The 21,574-nt window shown below is 41.1% G+C and overlaps 1 protein-coding gene across 1 annotated transcript in view; it reads right to left on the bottom strand.

Annotated features, from left to right (window-relative positions):
* Window positions 1-3,188: 3,188 nt before the first annotated feature.
* ALLC (allantoicase) overlaps window positions 3,189-21,574 on the bottom strand; it is a 52,667-nt gene continuing 34,281 nt past the window's right edge. Inside the window, exons 4-12 of the mRNA XM_077488735.1 lie at window positions 19,714-19,801; window positions 16,598-16,723; window positions 15,785-15,861; window positions 11,368-11,500; window positions 9,605-9,760; window positions 9,401-9,474; window positions 8,383-8,491; window positions 5,881-6,008; window positions 3,189-3,638 (exon numbers count right to left, since the gene is read on the bottom strand). Of these exons, the coding sequence (XP_077344861.1) occupies window positions 3,498-3,638; window positions 5,881-6,008; window positions 8,383-8,491; window positions 9,401-9,474; window positions 9,605-9,760; window positions 11,368-11,500; window positions 15,785-15,861; window positions 16,598-16,723; window positions 19,714-19,801 (1,032 nt within the window). The 3' untranslated portion in view covers window positions 3,189-3,497. The remainder of the gene's footprint in view (window positions 3,639-5,880; window positions 6,009-8,382; window positions 8,492-9,400; window positions 9,475-9,604; window positions 9,761-11,367; window positions 11,501-15,784; window positions 15,862-16,597; window positions 16,724-19,713; window positions 19,802-21,574) is intronic.

Here is a 21,574-nt window from a genome sequence, read left to right as displayed (position 1 = left end):
GTGTATATTATATATCCATTCCCTGTCTTTTTATGGATGATTAGAATATGTGACATTTGAATTTTATTTGCCCTGTTAAATGTTATGGTGCAACTACTGTGATCTGCATGCTTTTTTTTAGCCATTCTGCTTAACCAAGGCATAAATTATTGGTATTTCCCAGTTTACAGCTTTTTTTTTTTTTTTTTTTGCTTTTTTTTAAGCTTCCATGACAAAGGGCATTTTTTTTCCAACTTTGGATACACTGTAATGGTCTTTGGTCACCTTAGAGTAGTAGTAGAATAATATAATGTCAAGGAAATGCAACAGCAGCAGGGTACTGAAACTGTTCCTACCTTATACAACAGAATGAAGAGACCCTGTTACTAGACCAATCATTTGAACAATAATTTTCCCATAATACTATATCTGCATTTAATGTGCTATATGCATGGGATTTATCTGTGAAGACCAACCTTGTGTAGACATCCAAAGACCTGAGATGGCTGCTGGGTGCTGCCATCTTTGATATGATCCCAGCAGCCCCAAGAGATTCAGAGATGTTTCTCAAATTACATTCTAGTTCTCTTTGCTGATCCTCTGGCAGCTACCTGAAAAGTTATTTAGGGAGGTGAGTAGATAATATTTCCTCCCCCATGTGGCCCTTCGCCTGACTTCTCGGTCAAGATGAATGGCACATCTATCAGTCCATCCCCACATGCCAGGGTGCTAGGGGTAACCTTAGACTCCGAACTGTCCTTTCAGGCCCACATACAAGCCCTGTCCAAATCACAATCAAATCCTCCCAAGACCTCCTGCTCTCTAGCTCCCTTGTCACCTCCTCCCATGCTCGCCTCCAGGATTTCTTCAGAGCTTCTCCCATCCTTTGGAACTCCCTACCCCAATCTGTCCTACTGTCCCCCAATCTATCCATCTTTAGACGATACCTGAAAACACTTCTCTATAAAGAAGCCTATCCTGCTTCTAACTAACACTGTTTTACTTCCTCCATCAGCTCATCCCCCCACAGCTATAACCTTTTGTATCAATTGCCCCTTCCTTTTTAGATTGTAAGCTCTAAAGAGCAGGGCCCTCTGATTCCTCTTGTACCAAATTGTAATGTAAATAATGTCTGCCCTCATGTTGTAAAGCGCTCAGCAAACTATTGGCACTATATAAAACCTGTATAATAATAATAAGGAGCCAGGCCAGCACAGACAGTAGTTAGATATTTTCAGAAGAGAAGAGAGCTATGTCTTGGCTCTTACTGGTGTGGTTGAATTCAAAGGCACTTTAACCTCTCTGGCGGAATAATTATGTTAGATTTTTGCGTCTCAAAACGGTACATTATTTTGCATGGAAATTTGGCGTTTTAAATTGTAGGCCTGTAATTCTTAGGAATAACTCACTTAAATTGGACCAAACAAGAGTCTGGTAGATATCCCAGGTATGATAAAATTTGAAACACAAAATCATAAATTATAATATAATAAATAACTATAAATAATTATAAAAAATAATAATATAATAATAATAATAATACATTTTATTCAATAATGTAATCAAATCAAAAACACAGAAATTTGCTCAGTTGCAGAATTGTCGCTGTAGTCACTTTCAGTGTTTGAGCGATAGAGATTCGTGGGGAAATTCATCATCAATTCTGCAAGTGATTCTAATTTACTATCACTGTTTTCTAGCTGGGCCTTAAAACACTTTTGACATAAAGGGACATTTTTTGGTTGCCATGGACAATCTCAAGTTTCCAGGCAGAAAGAATGGTATATATCAGAGGTCTCCAAACTGCAGCCCGGGGGCCAGATGCAGCCCTTTGCTTGCCTTTATCCGGCCTTTGGGCACTTTTCCTTCTACTGACATCAAAAATGGGGCACTAATTCTCCCACTGACACCAATGATGGGGCACTCTTCCTCCCACTGGTACCAATCATGAGACACTCTTCCTCCAACTGGTACCAATGATGGAACACTTTTCCTCCCATTGATGCCAATGATGGGGCACTATTCTTCAAACTGACACCAATGATGGGGCACTATTCCTCCCACTGACACCAATGATGGGGCACTATTCCACCCACTGACACCAACAATGGTGCACTAATCCTCCCACTGACACCAATGATGGGGCACTATCCCACCAACTGACATCAATGATGGGGCACTATTCCAACCACTAACACCAATGATGGGGCACTATTCCATCCACTGACACCAATGATGGGACACTCTTCCTCCCATTGATGCCAATGATGGGGCACTATTCTTCAAACTGACACCAATGATGGGGCACTATTCCTCCCACTGACACCAACGATGGGGCACTATTCCTCAAACTGACACCAATTATGGGGCACTATTCCTCCCACTGATGCTAATGATGGGGCACTAGTTCTTGCACTGACACCAATGATGGGGCCCTATTCCTATCACTTACACCAATGATGGGGCACTATTTCTCTCACTGACACCAATGATGGGGCACTATTCCTCAAACTGACACCAATGATGGGGCTCTATTCCACCCATTAACACCAATGATGGGGCTCTATTTCTCCTACTGACACCAGCAATAGGGCACTATTCCTCCCCCTAAAGCCAAAGATGCATTGCTCAATCCCACTGACACTAGGATCATTTCTACCCACAGTCCGGCCCCCTGTAAAGTCTGGAGGACAGTAAACTGGCCCCTAATATAAAATTGCAGGCAGAGCACTGGACAAAGCACTAGGGACAAAAGGGAGCTGAAATGATTTGATAAAGTAATGTAATCTGTAAGAATACAGTGTACTGTATGTGTTCTGTTTCTTCACTTTTTTTAAATTCCCACCAGCTCCGCCCCTATGCATTGCAACGCTCGCAGGGAACGGATCGCGGAACACAGTACACTGGGTGGAGGATCTGGCTGCCAGACACAGCGGGGAGGCAATATCCTGGGAACAAGGTAAGTAACCTCTACCAGGATACTGCAATACAGTCCTGAGAGTGTCTTTGTGTTACCGGTAATGGTACTGAAATTTAACCCCGAGACACCCTAAAATACAATTACAATAAATGCAGAGTGCACAGTGGACACCACCATGGAGAAGGACTGAATAAATTAAGAAGAATCCCTTTACTATACTTGCATATGTACAAAAGAATGGATTATACAGTTTCATAAAACAAGACGCCCAATAAAGTTTTCCTCTTACTGGTATTCACAACATGTTTATTTAAATTCTTAAAATCTTTACCTTTACATTTCATGTGAATCAAGAAGACCAAGAGATTAAAAAGTAAAAATAATCATAAATCAACTTCTCTTTTGACTATTTTTATAGTATATTCTTATAAAATCTGTCATGGAAAACCAGCAAGTTTCCCTCAGCTTACACCTCCACCTGAAGCAATGGTGATCCTCACATAAGTCTTTTGCAGAAGACATTTTGCAGTGATCAAGCAGAAGATCAAAAGGTCAAAAAGTTCACAAATCAACCTCTCCTTTGGCTACTGATATCTTCTTATGGAAGCTGTCGTGGAAAACCCCAAAGCCGTACTCTGCTTACACCTCCATCTGGAGCAATAGTGATCCTCACATGAGTAACAACCTCTTGCAGTGAAATTAAAGTTCCGTCGATGAAATGCCGCTCATGAGGTTGAAGCTAAAGGAATAGAAACCCATGAAAATATATTAATTTAAATGTTTTACAGAATAATCTGATAACTGCCATGAAACAAATAAAATGATTGCTTATCTGGGCTATTACCACCATAAGCCAAGGTTAGAATGATGCTTTAGCAGGTTGCAAGAGACAAGTTCCAACCTTTCTTGCGGTCCTTCAGCTAGGCTTGTGTTTAAAACACTACAAAACAGTGATTGGATAGAGAATTTTTATATTTCTGTAATATTATCTATGTGTCCATCTATAATGATAAGAACAGCTAGGATCCTGAAAGAGTTTAGCAGTGGTAATTTGATGGTAGCTGTCCAGTTCTGTCTCAGATAGCACAATGGAGCAGAATGTTCATTACTCTCAATACAATAGAGTTAACCATACACATTAAATTTTGAATGAATATGTGTGTAGTATCCTCAGATTTACTGTTTTTAGTGTTGTGTGCTAAATTTAGTTTTTGGCCTCCCTGTAACCAGGGCGAACACCTATTGATTAACAGGTCTGCTCTGGGCTCTATTGTCTTGGGCTCAATTGCTTGGGGATCCTGGGACATAGTGGCTGGGAGAATTCAAATCCCAGCCTCCCTCTTAATATTCCCTTAGCCAATCCCTGGTTGATATAGATGTGAGGGAGGTATAAATAGGCTTGGGCCTAAAGCAGAGGCCTCTTGGTCCTAGGGGAGTAAGACCCAGCCTCATGGCTGTGGCATCCATGGGGGTTTCACCTTGGACTGCAGCACTTTTGTGGGGTCCCAGCTATGGCTTGATTGGGGAGGACTTCTGTCCTATTCTTCCAAGAGTATTCTCTGAAAGTCCACAAATACAGAATACAGGCTGCTGGAATATTGAAGTTTGCTGACCCTGCACATAGCTGCCTGGAAATCAAAAACACTGCCACTGCATGCTAAAGACTTTCCTAAACCCCACTGGAAGATCTTTAGCTGCAATTTTCTGCATTCAGGACTGCATCTCTATAGGGATTCCTCCTTGCCTGCTGCTCAGTTTTACAACTTTAAAGAGGGTGCCTTCACCCTGAAGTTCTGGTTCAGTCCTCATTGTTTGTACAATAGTTTTCTGCAATAGAATCTGGGACCAAACCGGCAGACCAATGCGGTCAGTGCACTACATGCGGGTATGGTCACACTCATCAAATATCTTTCTTTTGAAGTGTGTTTCCATAAAGATGCACACTATGGGTACTTGGTACATGATACAGCCACACACCTCCATCACTGGCTTTTCTAAATTGAAATAATAGTGACTTGCCAAAATATCCAGCCAATATTCAGTTGGCTGGTGGTATCTGGTTCTGTCCAAATGTATCTCTACATACTAGAACCATCAGCCAATCCTGCCAACAATCTCAAATGGGTATCTTAAAGCCCAACTCAAGCCTAAGCATTTTTTATTAGTTTTCTGACAATTTGAGGAAGAGTAAGAACCTGCGTCAGTATATTATTATAGCCTGGGTCTCTACTGGAATAATTTCTATCACTTCCTGTCAAATCAGGAAGTGAGGGGAATCAGTCTGGCAGTGTCATAGACAATAAAAAAAAAATGAACTCCTTAGGCCCCTTTCACACCGGGCGGATCAGTAATGATCCGACCTGTGATGATCCGCTCACTCAGCGGGGATCGCTCCGTTGTCCCTGCTGAGCCGGCGGCGGACAGAGCGGTCTCCGCACACTGTGCAGGGACCGCCCTGTCAGCTCTCCGCTCTCCTCTATGGGGGATTGGATGAGCACGGACCGTCTGTCCGTGTTCATCTGATCCGCTCTGCAGACGTATAGAAAAATAGGATTTTCCTCCGTCTGCAGAATCGGACAATTGCGGAGACGGACGATTGTGGGTGTCTGCGGATGTTCATCCGCAGACACCTGCTATCCCATAGGGATGCATGTATGTCCGTATTTCATCCGCAAACAGATGGATGAAATACAGACATACTGTCCGCATGTGTGAAAGGGGCCTAATCCTGCTAAACGAAGTTGTTCTATTGCCGTGTGTGCTGCCCTTGGAAGGATTGTCTTCACACACAGGAAGTGAAGAAAATCTCAGATAGCAGATAAAAACTACACAGACATTGCAACTCTTCTATGTTTTTTCCAAAAATTTAAAAAAATTATTTGCTTAGAATGGGGGCTTTATATATCTGAAATTTCCACAGCTATCTAAAGTTACTCTTTAGTGCATCTTTAGTGATACTAGGACATTAAGCTTTGAAATACCTGTGTGATAGGAAGAAATGTTTTCCAAATGTCGTCCGACTTTTCATCCCATTTTGCTTTGGTTTTCTCTTCCTCTTCTTTAGGTGTCAGAACTGCCACTTCTATCTTACATGAGTTGGGTGAATTACCTGATATAAACAGAAACCAGCTCACTCTATTAACCCTACAATCCTCACAAATTACTTTGTTTAAATTTTTTTTTATATATATATATATATATATATATATATATATGTATATATATATATATATATATATAGCCATTTGGACTATTTTCTCACAATTTCTGTTTCATGTAAACATGTAATAATATAATATATTGTGCTTCTATGACAGTGAAGTTGCAGAACATAAAGGGCTTTCTTATATATTCAAGTTCACTTTTTGAATACCTTTAAGGTCAGCCATAAACACATTGATTTTTTTATTCAGCCTGCAATTTAAATGAAGATATCTGATTCATCCATGCACATTATACAGTACAGATGGACCAATCTCTAGCTGCAGCTATTGTATGCTGATGGTTAGTCCCAGCAGCTAGCGGAATACCCTAAGAATGGCTGCATCTATTTGGATGCAGCCACTGCTTATCTGACAATTATTCACATGGCTCCTTCAATTTTTTATCAGAAGGACGTCGGGCAAGAGAGAGCTGACAGAGCCACCAATGAACAGGTTTCTATGAACTAGCACATAGGGTGTGTGTGATAAAAGAGATAAATGGCATAATATAAAATCACACAGGCTATTCAGTCTACTAATGGTGCAGCAGTAATCCACTTAGCAGAAAACCTGGAGACAGCAGCTTCTAATAGCACACCTTCTTGCTTCAAGTACTAATTATTAAATAGTATTAATAGTTGCAATATTTATGCGTTGCACTGAACACCCATTACATTGCACCCAACACCCATTCCAGGCATCAGCTAGAACATTCTGCTTGTGTACTTACAGCATTTCCATAAGGTTTCATTGTACCTACATTGCATCTGGAAAGAAACCCCATAATGACAATGTGAAAGAAGTTTGTTTGAAATCTTTTTTGCAAATTTATTAAAAATAAAAAGCTAAAAAATCACATGTACATAAAAATGCACAGCCTTTGCCATAACACTCAAAATTGTGCTCAGGTACATCCTGTTTCCACTGACCATCCTGGAGATGTTTCTACAACTTGATTGGAGTTCACCTACGGTAAAATCAGTTGATGGACATGATTTGGAAAGGCACATACACCTGTCTATATAAGGTCCCACAGTTACCAGAGCAAGTCAGAGAACAAACCAAGCCATGAAGTCCAAGGAATTGTCTGTAGACCTCCCAGACAGGAATGTATCAAGGCACAGACCTGAGTAAGGATACAGAAAATGTTCAGTCCCAATGAGCGCAGTGACCTCTATAAACAGATCGAAGAAGTTTGGAACCAATAGGACCCATCCTAGAGCGGGCCGCCAGGCCAAACTGAGCGATCGGGGGAGAAGGACCTTAGTCAGGGAGGTGACCAAGTTTCTGATGGTGATTCTGACAGAGCTCCAGCATTTCTCTGTGGAGCAATGAGAACCTTCCAGAAGAACATTCCTCTCTGCAGCACTCCACCAATCAGGCCTGTATGGTAAAGTCCTCAGGAGGAAGCCACTCAGTAAAAGGCACATGACAGCCTGTCTGAGAAACAAAATGTTCGGGTCTGATGAAACAAAGAATTACATTTTTGGCCTGAGTGGCAAGTGTCATGTCTGGAGGAAACCAGGCACCGCTCATCACCTGGCTAATACCATCCCTACAGTGAATCATGATGGTGGCAGCATTATCCTGTGGGGATGTTTTTCAGCTGCAGGAACTGGGAGAATAGTCAGGATTGAGGGAAAGATGAATGCAGCAAGGTACAGAGACATCCTTGATGAAAACCTGCTCCAGAGCTCTCTGGATCTCAGACTGGGGTGAAGGTTCATCTTCCAAAAGGGCAACAACCCTAAGCACACAGCCAAGGTAACAAAGGAGTGGCTACAGTACAACTCTGTGAATATCCTTGAGTGGCCCAGCCAGAGCCCAGACTTAAGTCCATATGAACATCTCTGGAGAGATCTGAAAATGACTGTGCACTGATGCTCCCCATTCAACCTCTTGGAACTTGAGAGGTCCTGCAAAGAACATTGGGAGAAACTGCCCAAAAATTGGTGTGCCAAGCTTGTAGCATCATACTCAAAAAGACTTGAGACTGTAATTGGTGCCAAAGGTGCTTCAACAAAATATTGAGCAAAGGCTGTGAATACTTATGTACATGGGATTTTTTTCATTTTTATTTTTTTTTTAATTTGCAAAGATTTAAAAACTAACTTCTTTCACATTGTCATTATGGGATATTGTTTTTAAAATGTTGAGGAAAATAATTAATTCAATCCATTTCGGAATAAGCCTGTAACGTAACAAAATATGGAAAAAAGTGAAGTGCTGTAAATACTTTCTGTAGATCAGGTAAACTGCAGGCTGGTTTAAGGACCATACCTTTAAAATGGCTGGTGTCTATTTCTATATGTGTAATGAGACCAGGGTGACCAAGACGAAAAATTGTCCATTCCTTTCCTGGAACCTGGAGAATGCCTTTGTCATCTGCCTATAAGGAAAAAATGTAACTAATGAAACATCACACCTTCTTCTATTTTACAAACATTTAAAGTCATACAACTATATGGGTATATATGGCGGTGTATTATTTCAAGGGGTTGTTGACAAATGTGCAGGGACAGTTAAAGATATATAGTATATGAGGCCTATATAAAGAAGGCATTACTTACCTATATTTGTGAATTGGTCAATTTATTTTTAAAGAAAGCCTCTAGTATACTGGCAAAATTAAAGTGCAAGTGAGTTATATTCGCTCTATCTACTTTTAATATTCCGATCCTCTGTTGTTGTTAATAACTGAGGGTTCCTAAGGCTAGGATCATACTACTGCGGCTGCGATTTGATCTGATTTTCAGTCTGATCATGTAGTGTGACCTCTGATCTAATTCTACATCTAACCACCTAAGGTACCTGTGTTTTTTTTTAAATATCTGTTTTTGATTAACCCACTTTTCAAACTAAGGACAAGAGTAATAAAAATACTCATAAACTCACCAAGCAAGCAAACTTAGTAGTTCCTGAAGACTTATGAAACCTTAAAATAGATCTAAACCAAAATCTCTAAAATCCTGCAAATCTTTAGTATGTTAATTTACAATGTGTTTCAAAAGTAATTTTATATATTTTATTATACTGCTTTCATTAAAATAATGTCTGGTCCTTGCTCGATCACGTCCTGTTATAGGACAACACCTATTTCTGTCCTCTGATTGTGCTCCTGTTTTTTTACCCTGCACAATGGCTTTCAGTTGAGATCCTTAGAAGCAATGATAGAAAAAAGGTTAAAACGAGTAAAACAAATGGCAATTGTTTATGATACACAGTGCCTTAGAAAACGAAATATCATTTAGTTAAGCCGCACAAATGCTTTAATGCATATCCTGGTGTATTTTTTTACCTTTAATATTGGAGGCCGATCTAGTCTTCTTGCTGTTTCCCAGCCATCACCCATATCAGCTGCTTTTCCTGTTCCTGTAGGTTAAATCAACACAGTTATTAAAAAAAAATTAAGAAAAGTAATGTAAATAATGATTAATGTCCATAATCTGATGTCCTTTAGTTATAGCGTATGATGGAAATGATTAGCTGGTTTTGTAGATACCTATGAGATTCCGAGGATGTCCATAATGTGCGTCACTGAATCCAAGACACACACCTCCATTAACCATTGACAGAAGATCCTCCAAGTCATTTGGACTACACAAGGACCAGTTTCTCTGTCCAATGCCGTACACTTTAAATCTTGCTATCCCACCATCTGTAAAAAAATGTAAATAAGCTGTTAATAGCTGATAAGAGAAATGTCATGACTATAGTTGGCCAAACATTTTCATAGCCGCTAGCATAAAATCGCAGTGTGTTCTCCCAGCAGAAGCAGGGACGGCTCCCCCCCCCCTCCACCGGGAGAACACAACAGCTTTGTGTGGGGGATTTCCCATGTGTTGATGGGGGTTGTAGGAAAGAAAATCGCACAATCTATGGCCACTTTAGACGAACAAAAGATCCAGGTGGAATCTGCTCCAGCCTCTCTGTCCTGTCCTGTATGTCCTCAAAAAACAGAAATCTGACTTAAGTCTTCCACATGATGCCTTTTTGTAGTCTCTCTCAGTTGCCTTCTTCCATAAAGTTCTCTCCCCAATGTCTTCCTCCCAGGCTGTGTTTCAGAGCATTCCTTCCTCTGATGTCACATCCATCCTCCAGGTTGGCACATACGTACAAACTTTCTGTAGCTATCCCATAGAGGTAAATTTTGGTGGCCATTTTGGAGCAGTATGAATTCTACTGAGCTACATTGTTGGCAAGCTGCTATATAGTTACATAATAGATATGGTTAAAAAAATACAAAGGTCTATCAAGTTCACACAACAGAGTGTGTGTGAGTGTATAAGTGTGTGTGTGTGTGTGTGTGTGTGTGTGTGTGTGTGTGTGTGTGTGTGTGTGTGTGTGTGTGTGTGTGTGTGTGTGTGTGTGTGAGTCTGATCCAGAGCAAGGAAAATTTCTCAATTTGCTATCGCAGAGTTATTAAAAAATAAATAAAAAATCTTTCTGGACACATACTGGCAATTAGATAAATCCCTGAAGCAACCTCCTTTTGAATTTAAGGAGGCCAAAGTTTACAAAAAACAGTACAAGGGGTGTGACTTACCTTCAGTGTGATGCGTCCTTTGCGCTTCTGTCTTCTAATTTAGTAGTCATCTTCCTCATCCGATACCCTATCCCCCCCCCTGCATTTTTCAATACTAAACCTTATCTATTATGCAGCTGCCTATCCATCTAATTTATCTAGATGTTCCTGTAATGATGATACATCTTGTGCTGAATTTTTATCCCTGCCCAATTTCGCTAATGTCAGAAAGCAGTGAACTCCAAAGCTGGCCATACGCTGGTAGAATTTTTTTTAGAAAACTCAAGAACATTCATTGGTTTTTCTAAACATTAGTGGGGTCAAATCGATGTTCATTTTTGGCTGCAGCGATGAGAAAATTCGAAGTAGCGGCATGGAAATTTTTTTTTCCAAAGGAATTGATTTCTAACAGTGAATGTTTTTTTTCATTTGGGAAAGGCCAACCGTTCAAAAAAAAATAAAAATGGTAAAGGCAAATTAAATTTTAAAGTATTTTTGAATGATGTTCAGCAAGATATCAAAAGAATTTTGCTTCTGCTAGTGTATGGCCAACTTTAATTCCAACCTCAGTATCATTGATAAATAAGTTAAACAGCATTAGTCCCTGTACAGAACCTTTTAGCATTCCACTTTAACCCTTGGTACATAGTAAGTGAAAAAGTCAGTTCTGCAATGCATAACAATGTGTATGAAGTGGCTACCTCTAACAATACCTCTTAGCTCTGTGTGTTTCCAGTTACCTGGGTAGATATTGAGGCGAACATGTGTCCATCTTTTTCTTGAACTGACATGGAAGTAATTGTGAGAGCTCTCCTCGTATCCCGGCTTTAACTCCACCATTTTTAAAAGATTGTCCCAGTTTTCTGACTTAAACTAAAAAATAAATAAATAAATAAATAAAAAAAAAGAACCTGTTACACCTAGAAGGATCTTTTTAAGGTACAATATCTGACCCTAAAACCTAATTGATATCACCCGCCGGGTGATCAGGGGGTTAAACCTTTATTGGGTAATAAATGACGGGTGACCTGATGCTATAAAAAGCAAACTAACTAACCAGCGTCACCCGTAACACTTATACGGTGATCATTGGTGAAAGGGTTAACTAGGGGCAATCAGGGGGTTAAAACCTTTATTAGGTAGTATATGGAGGTACCTGGCGCTATATAAAAACCTGACGGGGAATCTAAATAACTATCTGGCTAACCAGCGTCACCAGTGACACTTATACGGTGATCACTGGTGAAAGGGTTAACTCTAGGGGCAATCAGGGGGTTAAAACCTTCATTAGGTAGTATATGAGGGTCGCTGATGCTATAAAAACCTGACGGGGAACCTAAATAACTAACTGGCTAACCAGCATCACCAGTGACACTTATACGGTGATCACTGGTGAAAGGGTTAACTCTAGGGGCAATCAGGGGGTTAAAACCTTTATTAGGTAGTATATGGGGGTCTCTGACGCTATATAAAAACCTGATGGGGAACCTAAACAACTAAATAACTAACTGGCTAACCAGCGTCACCAGTGACACTTATACGGTGATCACTGGTGAAAGGGTTAACTCTAGGGGCAATCAGGGGGTTAAAACCTTTATTAGGCTGTATATGGGGGTCCGATCGGACCCCCCACCCGCTGGAAGGCAGGCATGTACGGGTACGTGCTTGTGCCTGTCCGTGCCATTGTGCCGACATATTATTACATGCGGTGGTCCTTAAGTGGTTAATTCATCCCTACTCCAATGGCTCAGTCCAAGGTTTCAATTAAACAAAGCCTGCTCTAGAGGCATGCAGGCATTTCAGCTAACCAATAGTGCTTTAGGAATCCTTTGGCATTAATTATATATTAGTCTGTCTATCTATCTACAGTGCCTTGAAAAAATATTCATACCCCTTGACATTTTCCACATTTTGTCATGTTACAGCCAAAGACGTAAATGTATTTTATTGAAATTTTATGTGATAGACCAACACAAAGTGGCACATAATTGTGAAGTGGAAAGAAAGTGATAAATGGTTTTACAAATCTTTTACAAATAAATATCTGAAAAGTGTGGCATGCATTTGTATTCAGCCCCCTTTACTCTGATACCCCTAACTAAAATCTACTGGAACCACTTCAAATCAATAGCTATGCATTTGATAAACGCTGCTAGGCTTTGTATACCAGTACAATAAAAGAATGAGCACTACGTATTGACCGCATAGCAATGGTGGAGGAGCTGATATTCACTTCACAAGACAAAATCTTGAGCTTCTCAGCTACTTGGAAGGTGTGGATTACGTATAAAGCTTCCCAGTTATATCAGGAATTGTTGCGACACAACATGTAACCTATTATCAATACACAGTAAGATCTTGGATGGTCCATCCCAAGATTCCGAAGGACCCTATGGATGTAGCCAGCAAACAGTAGATGGAGGGGGTAGCAGGTGGGATCCCACCTGCTCTCTATCTGACCCCCCCTTTTTCTTTCTACTCACCCCCTTCCCTTCACATCTCCCTCCTATTCTTTCTGCTCTTTTCGCCCTACGCTATAGTGGACGTGGAACTTGGGACTGATTGTAGTGGCCGGTCCTGACTTCCAGGTTGCCATTTAAAGAAGGAATACTTGGAAAATACAGAGCTAATACGAGAGTCCTGAAGTGTTGGTAGACCAATTTGAACTGAGACAAGTAACTAAGAGGGGCCAATATAACCGTGAGCCTTGAACATTGTTTTTGATATAAATGTGCTCCTTACAAAGCTTATTTTTTTCTTTAGACGTTTTCTGTGTTCACAATCTGTAAATTACTGTTTGGATTACTACCAATGGAACCTGTATCCCAATTTATTGCATTACGCTGTATGTCACCTAATTCGTAAATAGCGTCCACCTGTGTGTAATTTAATCTCAGTATAAATACAGCTGTTCTGTGAAGCCCTCAGAGGTTCCTTAGAGAATCTTAGTGAACAAGCAGCATCATGAAGGCCAAGGAACATACCAGATAGATTAGGTTTAAGTTATAAAAAAAAATCCCAAGCTTTGAACATCTCAAGGAGCACTGTTCAATCCATCATCCAAAAATGGAAAGAGTATGGCACAACTAAAAATCTACCAAGACGTGGCCACCCACCTAAACTGACAGGCCAGGCAAAGAGGGCATTAATTAGAGAAGCAGCCAAGAGGCCCATGATAACTCTTGAGGAGTTGGAGAGCTCGGGTGGGAGAATCTATTAGTCGTGCACTCCACAAATCTGGCCATTATGGAAGAGTAGCAAGAAGAAAGCCATTCTTGAAAGCGAGCCATAAGAAGTCCCATAAGAAGTCACATTTGCAGTTTATGAGAAGCCATGTGGGGACACAGCAAAAATGTGGAAGAAGGTGCTCTGGTCAGATGAGACCAAAATGTAACTTTTTGAGCCTAAAAGCAAAACGCTATGTGTGGCGGAAAACTAACTGCACATAACCCTGAACACATCATTCCCACAGTGAAACATGGTGGTGGCAGCATCATGTTGTGGGGATGATTTTTATTCAGCAGGGACAGGGAAGCTGCTCAGAGTTGATGGGAAGATGGAGCCAAATACAAGGCAAACTTGAGACTGGGGTGGCGGTTCACTTTCCAGCAGGACAAAGACCCTAAACAAATAGCTACAATGGAATGATTTAGATCAGGGGTAGGCAACCTTGGCACTCCAGCTGTGGTGAAACTACAAATCCCATCATGCCTCTGACTCTAGGAGTCATGCCTGTGATTGTCAGGGTCTTGCAATGTCTCATGGGACTTGTAGTTTTAAAACAGCTGGAGTGCTAAGGTTGCCTACCCCTGGTTTAGATCAAAGCATATTCATGTGTTAGAATGGCCCAGTCAAAGTTCAGACCTAAATTCAATTGAGAATCTGTGTTCGCAGATGCTCTCCATCCAATCTGACAGAGCTTGAGCTATTTTGCAAAGAAGAATGGGCAAAAATTTCACTATTTGCAAAGCTGGTAGAGACATCCCCAAAAAGACTTGCAGCTGTAATTACAGCAAAAGGTGGTCCTACAAAGTATTGACACAGGGTGGCTAAATACAAATGCACCCCACACTTTTCACATATTTATTTGTAAAAAATGGTGTAAACCATTTATCATTTTCCTTCCACGTCACAATTATGTGCCACTTTGTGTTTGTCTATCACATAAAATCCGAATAAAATACATTTATGTTTTTGGTTGTAACATGACAAAATGTGCAAAACTTCAAGGGGTATGAATAATTTTAAAGGCACTCCATCTATCTACTAATAATTTATTTTAAAAATAGTAATATCTCAATTTTTAAAAACATTTAGGTTCCATTCACACATATGCAAATTGGATGTAGCTTTCTCCGCATCCAATTCCCATGACTCTCAATTGGGCTGGTTCACACAGCTCTGGGGTGGCCATGGTCTGCATTAATCTGGTGCAAATCGGGGGCCGAATTCAGGCACAAATTCAGAGCAGATTTGCACATGAATCAGTGAACAGGGACGCACTGACCCCATGCTGTGAACCGCGACCGCAGCATGTGTGAATGGAGCCATAAAGTAACTAATGAAAAAAAGATTGTCCAAAACCATTATTGTTTCCTTTTAATCAGCACAACAGGGCATGGTTTATAGTCTAGAAAGTAATAATGAGCAGGACTTAAAATGTGGTACATTTTCTTATGCCGCATACACACAATTGGAATTTTGGTCAGAAAAAGCTCTGATGGTTTTCCCAACAGAATTCCGACGGGATTTCGCTCAAGCTGTCTTGTATACACATGGTCACACCAAATTCCGACCGTCAAGAACGCGGTGACGTACAACACGTACGACGGGACTAGAAAAAGGAAGTTCAATAACCAGTAGCCACTAGCTTCCTTCATGTAGTTGAATCTGAGAATGCGTGAGTTTTTGTACATCAGAACGCATTTTCGAATAGGAACTTTTTCCGACCAAAGAATTGAGAACATGCTCCGATGGAGCATACACACGATCGCATTTTCTGACCAAAAGCTCTCATCTGTCTTTTGCTGGCTGAATTTCTGATCATGTGTATGTGGCATTAGCCCATGGGCTTGTGAGATGTTACTCTGCCATTTGCCATAAAACTGATCATTTATGCACTTTAATATACGTGTACTGTGTGTCTTTTTCCCCTACCTTTTCTGCAACTTGATAGTCTTCCTCTGAGGCAGCAGATCCAGTTCTGTCCCCACGTGATGGCAATGCTCTTTTTTCTGAGAACAGAGAAAGATTCTGATAAGACTTTTATACTTGAACTATTTGTATTTAATTTTATAATCATAGTACCCATCTATCTAGAAACCTCTAGACCGTAAGCATAACATGTAGGCTATTTAAGGATGTCACTTATGTCAGTGAAAAATAAATAAAAAAAGTATTCTTTTGCCTTTAAGTATGAGCCCATTACAATGCTTTCATTACATGATAATCTGTTGTAAGCATGAATATATGACTATTAGGCCTGTTCATATGGGCGAATTAAGCACATGAAGGCTGTGTTTCCATGCATTGAGAATGCACAGGTATTCCATGCATCCCAGTGCTTGCCATCCCATTCAAGTCAAGTGGGACCTGGTGGCTGCACAGACACAGCTATTGCACCCATGTTGACATGGGTCCCCGTATGTACAGTGTCTGAATTCAGGGACCAGCACCCGCACTTACACTCATACCTGTAAAATTAGGAGCAGCGGCTGTGTCCATGCAGCTGCTGCATCCCAATTAACCATTGTAAAATTACATTAGGAATGCATTATACATGGGATTGTTGTAGCTTGACATGAAAACTGCGGGTATCCGACCTTGACTGGGACAAGTTATTTTTCTGGGCTGTAACTAGGTAACCAGTTCTACGGGTTGGTTATCTTGACACATTGTTACATGTTTCATCCCCACATCAATGAAAAAAACACCTGATAAATAGACCTGTCCATGAGAAATAGCATTTACCTGGCTCTAAGCATGCAGCCTGGACAGAAATTCGAGGAGCGTAGTTTCCAGTGAAGAATCGTGTGTTCACATGAAATCCATAAATTATCCCTGGAACACCCAGTTCAATAATACACCAATCATGACCTAACAGAAGAAAATGCAGTTTATTATGTTTTTTGTTGTTCCACTTGATAATGTGATCTATAAGCAAGGTCCAGTGTTATGCTCCAATAGTTCAAACTACTCCCTAGTTTGCACATTTTTTCGGGGGCAGAGTGCACAGAGTTTAAGTTTTAAAGCATGCTTTGTAAATGTGACAATTACAATAAAAGAATGTTACAAGAATTTAAGGGATAAAGCCAGTCCCATCTCAAAACCTTCAAAAGGCAATCGTTTTTTTGCTTCAGAAACTACAGTACTGTACTGTTATACCAAAAGTGTGGTAATAATCAATAAGATAACATATAGGTTAAAATACAATCAATCAGCTGTGTAGGAGGACTGAAACTCAGTGAGGAAAAAAACATGCTCTACCAGCAAGCTGAGGCCACTGAAGACAGTTAAATGTAAGGCCAGCCATAGATAATTTGAAAACCCAATGTTCAGTCAATTGAAAAACAAAAAATGGCATATACGATTGTGCCATTATTTAGTTCGTTTTTCTTTAACCGCTTGCAGACCAGCACCCACAGTTTTACTATGGCAGGTTGGCTCCGCTGCGCAAAATCACATTATTGTACATGATCTCGCGAGGCTTGGATAGCAGGCACGTGCGTGGCTGCCACGAGCTCCGTGAGTCTGACCGCGGGTCCAGCGGACTCGATGTTCGCAGGGACACCCTTGATCGTCTCAGGGAGAGAAAGAACATGGAAATGCGATCGGGACCGGTGATCAGTGTCATGTCACATACAGCCCCCCCACAGTTAGAATCACTCCCTAGGACACACTTAACCCCTGCAGCACCCCCTGTATAAATGTGAATGGTCCCAAAATAGTGCCAAAAGTGTCCAATGTGTCTGCCATAATGTTGCAGTCACGATAAAAATCGCTGCTCGCCACCATTACTAGTAAAAAAAATTTTTTATAAAAATGGCATAAAAATATCCCCTATTTTGTAGACGCTATAACTTTTGCGCAAAACAATCAATAGACGCTTATTGTGATTTTTTTTACCAAAAATATGTAGAAGAATATGTATTGGCCTAAACTGAGGAAAAAAAATTTTTTTATATATTTTTTGGGGATATTTATTGTAGCAAAAAGTCAAAAATAATGCATTTTTTTCAAAACTGTCGCTCTTTTTTTGTTTATAGCGCAGAGCCACCAAAAGAAAGCTCAATTTGTGGGGGAAAAGGACATCATTTGTGGGGATAAAAGCTCTATATGTGGGGAAAAAAGGATGTCAATTTTGTTTGAGAGCCATGTCGCACGACCGCACAATTGTCAGTTAAAGCAACGCAATGCCGAAACACAAAAATTCTCTGGTCAGGAAGGGGGTAAATTCTTCGGGGAGCCTGAAGTGGTTAAAAAAAATCTAGCATTTTGGTTCAGGCACTTTTGATTGCGATATGAAAATCATGTGTCACAGGTGGCACACTAATGATGGGAAAAACTAACAGTACCTGTAGCTTTCCTGTAGGCTTGCTACACTTAGCCACAGACTTTATTTATATTCTGTGGCTTTGGTGCACTTTCTGAACTCAGGAGTTTTGGTGCACTTTCAGAAAGTGCACCACACCCGCAGCATATAATAATAGGCATCTATGGCAAAGCGCAGATAACCCAGGTTGTTGGCAGATGCCCTGCTCTGCACCCGCAGTGAAGGTAAACTGTAGCACATCAGTGTGAATGTAGCCTTATAGGGGGCTCAGAACAGTAAAGGTTAGTTTACATTTGTAGTTCAGGTGGGAAAACCCCATGGTTAAGATGTGTCTTTACCACCCCTGCCCCAACCGCACTGCTTTAGCTGCATTGGCCAGGTGTGTACGCATGTTGCAGCCACAGCAAAAGTTATACACCCTGTCATGGTTGGTGGGTGTAGAACCTCCAAGCATGACCTATTCAAGTAAATGAGGCTGCTCTGAAAATGCCCTGCAACATTGTGCAGTACAGTTGCTTTCTCACCACCTGCTTTAACTCCTTGGACCCCACAGAAGCATGTAGTTGCGGGGCACTTGCAGAGTGGTAGCACCCACCAAAAGTAACAGTGGGCTTAATTCCTGCTGTGGCAAAATCAACTGCAGGGTTTTATCACCACCCAACTTTGTGTGAATGAGCTCTGCTGAATGCAACTAAGGGCTCATTCACAAGTGCAGCAGGCACTGCTAATCCTCTGAAAAATTATTTGAGTGCATTTGACATGTGGTGAGGAGGTGATATGTTGCCTCCTCACCACCTGATTTAAACTTATGATTGCCGTGCAATGCACGCAATTGTGACACGGTAGTACGACAATTACAGTTTTAAATCAGGTGTAGGGAGGAAACACTGGGCGACACTGATCTTAAAAAGCACAAAGAAACTGGGGATGGAAAATGCAGCTGTTGGCTAAAGCAAAATAGGGCAGCAGAGGAAAGTCACGCCATGCAGACTTCTCTTCACATTCTGAAGATGTCCACCAACAGCATAGACTTGGCAGAAACCAATAGGACCCTGGTACGCTAATCTTCAGTCCAGAGAAGTCAGGTCAAAAGTGGCCTGACCAAGACCAAGTAATTTGTTTATACACAAAAACACAAGAACTGGTGTACAGAAAAATGGCAACAAGAGCTTTGGACCAAACTTGAAATATTTTGCAGGAACATAAGGCAGTTTGTTTGCAGAGAGCCTGCAGAGAGGTACAAGGATGAGTGTCTGTATGCAGGCAAGGTGGAACATGGTGGAGATTTTGGGCTGTAATTCTATATAGAGGCAGTACTTTTACCACTGAGTTGCAGCCAGAATTGAAAAGGATTTTTTTGAGAGGATAAAATTATAGCCTAGGCTCTGAGTAGGCCGTGGCTGTCTTCCAGATATAATTAAGCAGCTGGATTGCAGGTTTCCAGTATAGTTAAATGAGGTCTTAGTTCTTCTCCCATCACGTTTATAAATTGTAATAGTGAAAAGACAGGGCCAGGAACATATATACTTCTTACCTGGAATTCTCTTCCTTCTTGTCTCCCAACCATCCATCCATTTGCCATATTCTGTAAAGAGGCCAACTTTAAATTCTGGGTCATTTTTCTAAACGACAAATATAAAAAATTATTTCAGAAAATGCATTTTATTTCATGATGCATATGGTACCAAATACAATCATGTATTTGCTTAATGTGTTCATTAAAGATCATTTACCCATAAAGTAATTTTCTTTATCGTACATCACAGGACACAGAGCCACAGTAATAACTGTATGGGATGTCCCAGAGAAATGCCATCTGAGGGGAGTGGACACAACAAAAGTAGGGTGCAAGCAGACCTGAGGACCTATACTGCTGCTTGCAGCACACTGCACCCAAAGGCGATATCCTCATGCCTTCTTACATCCTCCTGATAGAATCTGGTGAATGTATGGACTGAAGGCCAGGTTGTGGCCTTGCAGATTTCAGCCATGGAGGCTTGGTGATGCACTGCCCATGAAGCACTAACAGTCCTGGTGGAGTGCTCTTTGACCTAAAAAGGTGGAGCCTTCTTCTTCAAGCCATGAGCTTGAATAATTACCTTCCGAATCCATTTTGGCAATAGTGGATTTTGATGCTGCCTGTCCTTTCCTAGGACCTTCAGGCAACATGAACAAGATATTTGTTTTTTGAATCTGATGAGTCGCCTTCAAACAGATTTTGACTGCTCTCACTACATCCAAAGAGTGTAGTGACTTTTCTTCCTTAGAACAGGTTTCTGGAAAAATTAAGGTAAAACAATATCCTGGTTTAGGTGAAAACCTGAAACCACCTTTGGCAGAAAGCTCGGATAAGGATGCAGTACTACTCCACCCTTGAGAACGATTAAATATGGCACTCTATGAGAAGGAGCCATCAACTCTAAGGCCGCGTACACACGGGCGGATTGTCTGCCCAACTAAGTTCGGCAGACAATCCGACAGACAGTCCGTTCAAAATTTGCATGAACGGACTTGACCACACACGATGAGCAGACAGTCCGCTGAAAGCGTGCGTGATGACGTGTACAGCACGTACGACAGGACTAGAAAAACGACGTCCAATACACTGCAATGCAACCTTCGGCCATGTAAATCCTTTCTGAGCATGCGCCATACTTAGTCCGTCCAACTTGCCTACACACGAGCGGACTGTCCGCTGAAACCAAGTTTGGACGGACAAAACCAAGTTTGAACGGACTGTCTTACGGAAATTCCGTAAGACTTTGTTCATCAGACTGTCCGCTGAAAAAGTCCGCTGAAGCCCACACACGAGCGGATTGTCCGCTGAAACACTGTTCAGCGGACTAAGTTGGGCAGACAGTCCGCCCGTATGTACGCGGCCTTATACCTTTCGTGCAGAGGAAATGGCTACCAGAAAATCAAGTTTTCTTGTCAAAATAGAATATGTCGTAAAGGATTCAAATGGCTGTTTCTGTAATGCCAACAGAACTAAATTCAAGTCCCAAGGGTTCAGGGGTGCTCTAACCAGTGGATTAAGCTGCATTACCCCCTGTATAAAGCTTTGAATCAAAAAATGCGAAGCAAGTGGATGCATAAACAATACTGATAAGGCCAAAACCTGGCCCTTGATAGTACTCAAGACCAGCTTAATCTCTAGCCCCATTTGCAGAAAGGCAAGAATTTTACCTATGACATACTTCCTAGGATGCCAACCCCTGGATTCACACCAAGAAACATATGCTTTCCAGACTCTATGATAATTGACTCTGGAAGCTGATTTCCTTGCATTAATCAAGGTAGGTATCACTGATACTGAAAGACGACGATTCCCTAGAATGTGGGTTTCAATAGCCAAACCGTTACATTTAGGGTTTGTAAAGTAGGAAGGAACACTG

The sequence above is a fragment of the Lithobates pipiens genome, unplaced genomic scaffold, assembly GCF_037356315.1.
Source record: "Lithobates pipiens isolate NorthernLeopardFrog02 unplaced genomic scaffold, aLitPip1_a1.2 Scaffold_18, whole genome shotgun sequence".
NCBI lineage: Eukaryota > Metazoa > Chordata > Amphibia > Anura > Ranidae > Lithobates > Lithobates pipiens.
This window is presented reverse-complemented; position numbering and strand designations above follow the sequence as displayed.